Source organism: Grammomys surdaster, unplaced genomic scaffold (assembly GCF_004785775.1).
Source record: "Grammomys surdaster isolate TR1022 unplaced genomic scaffold, NIH_TR_1.0 125849, whole genome shotgun sequence".
NCBI lineage: Eukaryota > Metazoa > Chordata > Mammalia > Rodentia > Muridae > Grammomys > Grammomys surdaster.
In genome coordinates, this window is record NW_021620675.1 from 795,935 (window position 1) to 805,575 (window position 9,641).

The 9,641-nt window shown below is 39.2% G+C and overlaps 1 protein-coding gene across 2 annotated transcripts in view; it reads right to left on the reverse strand.

Annotated features, from left to right (window-relative positions):
• Positions 1 to 9,641, reverse strand: part of Rnf115 (ring finger protein 115) — a 63,746-nt gene that overhangs the window by 33,827 nt on the left and 20,278 nt on the right. Inside the window, exons 2-4 of one of the 2 annotated variants that reach the window (XM_028789727.1) lie at positions 6,729 to 6,787; positions 5,926 to 5,977; positions 3,130 to 3,187 (exon numbers count right to left, since the gene is read on the reverse strand). In XM_028789727.1, coding sequence (XP_028645560.1) covers positions 3,130 to 3,187; positions 5,926 to 5,977; positions 6,729 to 6,738 — 120 coding nt within the window. In that variant the 5' untranslated portion in view covers positions 6,739 to 6,787. The remainder of the gene's footprint in view (positions 1 to 3,129; positions 3,188 to 5,925; positions 5,978 to 6,728; positions 6,788 to 9,641) is intronic. The other variant, XM_028789726.1, reaches the window with a different exon arrangement.

The window sequence follows — 9,641 nt, forward strand, 5'->3', positions numbered from 1 at the left end:
GTGTTTAAACTTACTCTCCAACTACACTTTAATACTGTGCAGGCAAGGCAACCAAACATGTGTTTCCTGCCCCTGCTTGTATTAGAAGCAATATGTATAAAAAGGTTTCACCCAATTCTTCAAAATCCTTGGGTATTTCAATAATATTATGTTGTAGATAGACCTGGTCTTGTATTTTAATGTTAATTCTGCTTTCCCAAGGAGGGGCTGCAGACAAGCCGTGAATCAGTATACAGGTGACTTCTTGTGAACCTTCTGCCCACCTTAATTTGTAAAACAAAGGCTAGACCAGTGATTGGGTAGTAGAAAGGGAGGTGAAGAGGGGGAAGAGAGAGGAGGAGAGGAGAAGAGAAAAGGAGAAGGGGAGGCAAGATGGCTGCAGATATCACCCTCATGCCTCTGGCAGTAGGTAATTTGGGATAACAATTCTAATTGTGTGGCATCTTGTGTATTGAGTACTTGCTGATATATAAATCTATTTGGTTTATCTTTGAGCATCTAGAGTTTTGATTTACTTGGTTGTTGGACATTGCGACAGTTGACCGTGGGGTGGAGAGCCTGCCGAGATGAGAACACCCAGCTGGGCCAAGGTAGCCCACCGGTAAAGCTCATTTCTGTCAACATGGCACCAGAACTGGGAGCCTGCAGTCGTCTTTGCACCACAGATGTCGCCGTTAGTGCTGAAACTTAGAGGCTGCAGCCAGGGGGCTGCCGCTTTTCAAATATCTCTCGCAACAATATTATTATAAAGATATTTTTCCAACTATAAAATGCAAAACATCATTTTAAAATAAAAAAAGTTAACACTCAGTAGACAGAGGCAGGTGGACCTCTGGGAGATAAATGCAGCCTGGTCTACATAGTAAGTTCCAGGACAGCCAGAGCTACGTAGGGAAACATTGTCTTGAGAAAAGAAAAAAAAAGAAAAATATTGCCGGGCACTGGTACACCTTTAATCCCAGCACTTGGAAGGCAGAGGCAGGCGGATTTCTGAGTTCGAGGCCAGCCTGGTCTACAGAGTGAGTTCCAGGACAGCCAGGACTACAAAGAGAAACCCTGTCTCGAAAAACCTTAAAAAAAAAAAAAGAAAGAAGAAAGAAAGAAAGAAAGAAAGAAAGAAAGAAAGAAAGAAAGAAAGAAAGAAAGAAAGAAAGAAAGGGAAAATTAAAATTAAATATTGAGGCATGGTGACAAGAAAACTCTACTGAGGGAAAACTGGGCATGATTACACCTTACTACAAAGGCTGTCACTGATAAGGAACATGAACTCACAACCATGGCTTCTGCACAATTAATATCTGAAGGGTAGCCCAGGCCGTGGTGTCAGATGTAGTCCGACTAAAGTTAGAATGCTGACCACATATACTTACTTTCCTTCTTACTCAATGCATTTCCTCCTCGTGAATCATACAGACAAAACGGACAGATCCACCTATTTCCATTTCTAAAAGAGGACCAATGCTCAGGGAAAATCAAGTGTAGTTTCTTCTGCACATACACAATCAAGAACAGACTGTGCTCTCAGAAATAGCACACCCTGAGAAATGCTAACATCAAGAAGACTGCCAGGCTTCACACAGAGTTTAAATGTTCCTCAATCTATCAACAAGAAAACACAAATGAGTGTTCAAACTATGATCTGTCTGGAGTCAGGCTCACATCAGCTTATCTTAAAGCAGTTAAGAATTGACTAAAAATCTTAGAACTAGATGTTAGCAATTACCATACCCATAAACAAAAGGAAACATCCTAACACAATTCTTGACTATAACGTCATCAACAAGGGAGGGAGACACACTTACATCTTAAGATAATTTTCAAAAAAGAAAAGTTCAGTGATTTATGGGCTTATTAACTAAGATTCTAAATAAAAGGGAATTCTGATTATGGGATTTAACATTAAAAAATTGTTTTGGTGATCTACCAGCTTTCAGCACCTGAAAGCTCTGTGGCAACAGAAAGATACATAAAGAAAAGAAAGTAAAAGTGTTTGCTGTCCAGTGAGCTGGGGTTTCCCATTTGGGAAACAGTCTCTAAACAACTACAAGCACAGAATATGAACACCACTGAACTGTGTACTTAAAACAGTTTAAGAACTAGGCATAACAGCATATGTCTATAGTCTCAGTTTTTCCAGAGGCTGATGAGGTAGGAGGATCAGTTGAGCTCATGAGTTTAAGACAAGCTGAGGAAAAAAAAAAAAAAAAAAAACCTTATGAAACCCTTCTCTAAAGAAACAAGAGGTTCAAACAGTTACACAAGCCAAAAAGAAAGAGATGAAAAGCCAAAGTACTTTGAACTGATAAATCAATGGTATTAAAGGACACAGCCTAATGCCCTACTGCTCTGTTTTCAAATAATAATTCAGAGTTTTGATTTTCTAACTGGGCTGGTGCCATCCATATGCCTATGAATCCTACCACCTAGGATGCTGACGCAGGAGGAATTATGTTTTCAAGGCCAACCAATGTTATATAGTGAGTATGAAGCCTGCCTGGACCATATAGGGAAACCTGTCTCGGGGCAAAGGTGGGGGGCCGGGGGGGCGGGGGAGACAGAGACACACAGAGAGAGACAGGTGAGGGAGAGAGAGAGGAAGAGGGAGGGAGGAAGAGAGAGAACTCATATTCAATATATGGATGCTACATTATACAAAGGACTAGAAGTTAATTAATTAAGGGTCCCATCTTAGGATCTAAAAGGCCATAAATATACTTATTTCACAGCAAACTACCATGTTAACAAAAGGTAAATTCTAGAAACTAGTATTATACAATGTTGTTTTAAAACTGTTTTATTACAATTTGGGTAATAAGCCATCTGGGCTGCCAATGCAGTGGAGGCTATAGCACCGATGCTCTGCAAACATCACAAGCTTTTAATTCATATACAGAAAGCAGCAGCAGAAAAAGAAAACACAACCAGGTTTGCAGCAGGATATTTTACAGACTATGACATTTTCCTCAGAAGAAACATGCCAAACCCTTAGCTACCGACGACACAGACCTTTCCTTGACTGTGTTCTTCTTACACATTCATCCTCAGTGATGCTGCACTAGGTGTTGGTTATCTGTCACTTCAATCCCCAGCCATGCCCTGAGCAATCTCTACAGTCAAAGGAAAACTTACCTCGGCAAAATGTGTTGCTGTGCTATTGTCTGTCCGGCTTCCAACACCACCTAAAAAACTAAAGAGAAAAGGAATGGTGGTGACTCTATTTCCAGGGATGAGCTCTCTCCCTTCCCAGAAGCTAAATATAGAATGGCCAAATGAGACAAAGCTCAGTGGGGACACTCACTCATCCCAGCAGGACACCTGCCAGAGACACCTCGTCTGTAAGGTGTCTTTACAAGTTAAACAGTAAGAGAGGCAAAAGAAAACTGGCATACCAAACAACAAAATCAAGTGGGTTTTCAAATGAATTAAAGCTACATCAAGTGGAAATTTATAGAGAGAGTCATTGCACAGAAAGGACTTACAGCCAGTAATACAATTCAAAGTTAGCCTAGCAAAGAAAGAAAAGTAAATATGTATCCTCAAAGAGTCTAAGAAAACAAAAAAATATTTCAGCATGAAACCATTTGACTAGATAGATGATCAAGACAACCGAGGTTAGTATCTTCTGGAATTACTACATGTGTAATATAAAGGGCCTGGTATAGATTAGCAGATAAGAAAGAATTCAGTATGTATTTCTTCTTTGAATAGGTTATCCTATTCTTAGATTATCCTACCCAGTCTTCAGGGTTACCTCACCCATGAATTGCTTCTGACCTCACCAAACGAATATGACTCCTCCACATCCCTCTGCGCTGACTCTGGTTCTAAGTTCTACCTTGTATTATTAATAGCTAGGATTTGCATCAACCATCTCAACCCTTTGCTCCTTTCATAAATATAAACAGAAAGGCCAAAAACTGTATTTTATAATTAATACCTCACATATATACATTTATTTGTCAGATGTCAACTCTGAAAACCTTGTGATGGCATATCCTATACCTGTAATTGCAAATTAAAAGTTGCTGATTTAATAGCACATGTCTAATTGATAAAATACCTCTTTTCAAGGACCCAAAAGAACAGGAAGAAATTAAATCCCACTACCCATATGAAATTTGCAGAGAAGAAACTGGCTAACACTTTTTAAAAGGAAGGAAGAACTGAATCACAAAAGCCTGCTAGAAAGCTCTTCCAGCAACAAACACAAGCATGCATCCTAACCATAAACCTCTGAACTGCTGAAGACTACTTTCATCTTCAGGATTATAATACTACTCCAGGCACAGCACTGAGCTCACTGAGGAAAAAAAACACACCCTAGTTAGTCTAAAACTAAAGCAAATATTGTTCTTTCTGCACTCATCTCAAGCCTTACTCTGATGAGAAACCATTTGAAACTTGTGTTTGTATAAGAGGTTAAAAATACTTTTAAAAAATCATTTTAATTATGCAACACCTATACTAAATAAATAATTGAACTACTAGATTTCATAATCCATGGCTGTACAGATATTTTATTGCCCAAATCTAACAGGCCTCTAAGAATCATCTTTCCTAGGTTGGGGGGGGGGTCTTGTTTCTGAGACATGGTCTGACCTCATAGTTCAAACTGGCCCTGAACTCACTATGCAGCCCAAACTAGTTCTTCTGCACCTTAAGAGGAAAAGAACTAAGCATAGAAGACATAATAAAAACAACAATTTTCTAATAAATTTTACAAAAATTAAGAAAATTTACAAGATGTCCTCTAGCATGTGTGGAAGTAGATGGGGCCCACTATCTTATATTTACATGCAAAGACTTCCTCATATTGACTTATTTTTCTGGTACTGGGGTTGAGCCTAGGGCCTCATACAAAATAGACAAACATGTCTACCACTGAGCTACATTTTCTCTTTTTACTTTTTCTCTAGAGACCAGGTCTAAGTGAGCAGGCTGACCTGAGAACTTTATAGCCCAGGCAAGCCTCAGGATCCTCTACTCATCCTGCTTCGCTTCTGAGGAACTAGAATCTCTGGCTGTAACATCAGGCTCGGCCTTAATACGTTTTTATTATTCACTATTAATCACTGAAATTGCTAAGTACTAAAGTCAGCAAATACTTACAAATTTTATAAAAGGGAATAATAATTCATTGCCCGTAAGACTCTGAGTCTAAGAATAAGATTTCTTCCCTCTTTAAATGCACTGACTTCACCAGGCAGAGGTGGCACACACCATTAGTTCCAGCCCTCCAGAGGTAAGGGCAAGCAAATCTCTTTGAGTTTGAGGCTACACTGGCCCACAGAATAAGTTCCAGGACAGTCAAGTTTTGAGAAAAAAAAAAGGGGGGGGGGTCTAAAAAAAGAAAAAAACGCCACTGACTTCATTCAAAACAATATTTACTTTTGAATAGTTGCCACCACTAGCATCTATACGGGACAGTCTTTGACCTATACAGGCACCAATATAAGAGTTGAGTGAAAATAAAATCCAGAGTTCATAGTAACCTGCCATAAAGTATCCAGATTGTAGCTAGTTATTATAGCCAGGTATAACTGCACTTTCTATAAAAGTTCTCTATGTCTAAAGAAATCAGAATTCCTATTTTAAAACTTAGGAGAACATCCATGAGTCACTCCCCTATGCCCAGTACATATGCAGTACATATCAACACATGCAGAGCATAAGAGCTTAAGTATTTGAGGCAACTATAACACCAGAAAAGTTCCACGTAGCATGCCATCCACACGCTACTAATTTTGCTGTCATGCTAATCTTACAGGCATAATGCTGGCATTGTTATTTAAAGCCAAAACTGTTACATCAACATTCAAGTGTGTATACCAAACTAGATCCCATGCCACACATTGCCCCAGAAGCTCCAACTCATTTACACATACAATCATCAACAATTAGAACAGTAAAACTAACAGTACATACTTTAAAATGTGTAGTTTTTCCTGGTTGTGGAAGAGACCTTCAACTTTAGATTCTGCCAACAGCAATGTAAGGGAATTATGAACTGGCATACAGCTCCAAAGTCACTCCAAGATTCATTTTAAGCAGTTTATATTTTTTCAAATTGTCAAGTGCTAGAATTAAGTTATTACAGTTTTATTCACAAAAAAAACCCAAGAAATATATTACCACTTAAGAAAATATTTCCTCTTTTTATCAATATTATACCTTTACCAAAGCCAAGAAAACAAACCCAAATATTAATATTACAGCAGCATAATGGCAGCCTGACAACACCAATCTTCATCTGAACAGGGGACCTGTGGCTCTCAAGGCAAGAAACAGCTCAGCTTCCTGGGCTAGAATCTATTGTTTGCCTTGTTAGTGTCCTTCTCAGAAGTCACTCCATAGCCCACCAAATATGTGCATCATTTTAACTTCCGGCAACAAAGTAGTCACTAAGAATTAATTAGTAATCCAAGAGGACCCCCAAAGAAGCAAACGAAAACTTAGTAAGTTTCCTTTGATATGGCTACAGAGGTTTTCTAGGTGTGATGCAATCAGATAAAATCATATGATCACATTGATTTCCAAATTTTCTTTCCTTTCCATCTCCTGTTCTCTTCTCCTCGTGTGTGTGTGTGTGTGTGTGTCAGTCTCTACTCCCAGGAAAGGGTGAGCTACAAACAAATTCCTTCCATTCCACTCAGTCAACACTAAGGGAAAACAGTTTCAATACTATTCAATACTAGAAAGTTTGGTTTATCCATAAGCTTATACAATACCTGGAATCATCTGTCACTTCCTCAATAAAGCCTGATTCACATCTGGGACATATATATTCCTATAAAAGAAAAGAATAAGTAAATAGAAGTCCTTCATTTCATTAGGAACCTAAGCATGTGGCTTTAGAATATCATGAAGCATAAAAGCTGACCATCAGCTAGCAAGATACTCAGAAGGTGGAGGAGCTCTGCTGCCGAGCCGAGGATCTGAGTTTGAGCCCCAGGACGCACATAGCAGAAGAGAATAGACTTACTATAAATTGTACTCTGATCTCCATATTTGTGCCATTTCATGTATATATCTACACATATAATAAATAAACAATGTAATCAAAACTGTAAACATTTTTAGGTGTATTTATGTTTATGGATATTTTGTCTACATGTGTATCTGTGCACCAAGTGTGTGTCTAATGCCCATGGAGGTCTGAAGAGGACAGTGAATCCCCTGGAACTGGAGTTACTGATGATTGTGAACCATATAGGTATAGGTGCTAGATACTGAACCCAGGCCCCTTCAAGAGTAGCATGTGCTATTAACCATTGAGCCATCTCTCCAGCTCCATTTAAAAAAAAAAATTAAAGCTGGTTTTGAACTGTATGTACTTTCCAGGCAATGGTGGTACACACCTTTCATCCCAGCATTCAGGAGGCAGAGACAGATGGATGTCTGAGTTCGAGTCCAGCCTGGTTTCTAGAGTGACTTCTAAGAAAACCAGGACTACACAGAGAAACACATCTTGAAAAACAAAACAAAATGAAATGAAAAAAAAAAGAAAGGAAGGAAGGAAGGAAGGAAGGAAGGAAGGAAGGAAGGAAGGGGGAAGGAGAAAGGAAGGAGGGAGGAAGGAAGGGAGGAAGGGAGGGAGGGAGGGAGGGAAGGAAGGAGGGAAAAAAATGTATATACTTGCTAATTTCCAGGCTCTTTTATTTTCTAATATACTCTGGAAATAAAGAATTTCAGAAGATATTTATAGAATGGTTTCATAACTACCTAAGTGGTTCTCATTGAGAGAATAAGAGGGAATATTACAGATTTCTCTTTCTTTGGTTGTTTTTAATATGAGATAATTGCATTTCTTTCTTTTTTAATGTTTTTGGTTTGTTGTTTTGGAGGGATGATAGAAAAAACTGGGTGTTTGATGTCCTGGTTAGTTTTATGCCAACTTGACACAAACTAGAGTCATCAGAGAGGAGTCTCAACTAAGAAAATGCCTCTACGGCATTGAGCTGTGAGCAAGCCTATGGTGCATTTTCTTGATTAGTGATTAATGGGGGAGGGCCCAGCCCATTTTAGGCGGTTCCACCCCTGGACTGGTGGTCCTGGGCTCTATAAAAAAGCAGGCTGAGCAAGCCATGGGGAACAAACTAGTAAGCAGCATCCCTCCATGGCCTCTGCATCAGCTCCTGCCTCCAGGTTCCTGCCCTGCTTGAATGTCTGTCCCAAGAGCTCACAACTGCTGAGAGCTCCTCATTCTTCAGTCTTTCAAATGTTCAGATTAAAGACATGAGCCAAATAGATTTCCTAATATATTTTCTGGGTAGCAGTGGTTCCATGTAAAACATAATATTCTCATCTCTTTAAGGAATAAGAAGTCAAATAACTAAGGACAGTGTGATGGCTCTGCAGGTAAAGGCACTTGCCATATTATCTTAGTTTTCTATTGCTGTGACAAAACACCATTACTAAGGAAACTTATGGGACAAAGTATTTAATTGGGCTGGTGGTTTCAAAGGGATAGAGTCCAGAATGGCAAAACAGGCAATAGGTAAAGCTGAGAGCTCACATGGTGATCCACAAACAGGAGGCAGAAAAAGCTAACTCAAAATGGCCAAGTCTTTTGAAACTTCAAAGCTCGCCAGCAGTGACTTACTTCCTCCAGCAAAGCCACATCTCCTAATTCCCCCAAAGAGCCACCAACTGGAGACCAAGTGTTCAAATATATGACTCTATGAAGGCATTCTCATTCAAGCCACCAGAGTACACAAGCTAGGCAACCCTCAATTCCATCCCAGAAACCCCCATGAACGTGAAGGGGGACCGATTCCACATGTGTGCCCCAACACAGTAATAATAAATGCAATGCTTCGTAAAGGAATTTAAATAGCCAAAACAGCACCACTAATTCATTTCTAATTATCCTTCAATAATTAATTTTTCTTTGAAAAAATATCAAAGTTTAGGGCTAAGAAAGAATACACCTTAGAGACTGCTTATACTTTTTGCAAGTTTTGTTATTCAAATATACCTGAGAAAGTCATTTTCAACTAGTTCCTTGTTCCATCTACTTTCTGATCTTGGTTGATCTGCTGTAGATACAGTTGTAACTATCTCAAAAAAAAGAACAGTAACTCAAATATCCAAACAGTTTCTTAAAAGAGATGAAGGAAGCCGGACGGTGGTGGCGCACGCCTTTAATCCCGGCGCTTGGGAGGCAGAAGCAGGAGGATTTCTGAGTTCCAGGCCAGCCTGGTCTACAGAGTGAGTTCCAGGACAGCCAGGACTACTCAGAGAAACCCTGTCTCAAAAAACCTTAAAAACAAAACAAAACAAACAAAAAACAAAAACAAAAAAACAAAAATAAAAGTGATGAAGGAATTTCTCTCTCAAGATTAACTTGTGCCTTAATACATACTAGACAAAAGGACAAACATGAGACTTTGTCCTGAGGATCCAGAGAAGGTATTTCTAAAACAGAGTTCTAAGGTATCATCTGTTCCAAGAAGAAGAAAATTATGTACGTAGAATGGCCCATGCCTTTAATCCTAGCACCGGGGAGACAGCAGCAGCAGGAATCTCTGTGATTTTAAACCTAGTCTGGTCTATGTCTACATAGCAAGTTCCAGATGAAACTACATAGTGAGACCCTGTCAGAAAGAAAGAAAGAAAGAAAGAAAGAGAGAGAGAGAGAG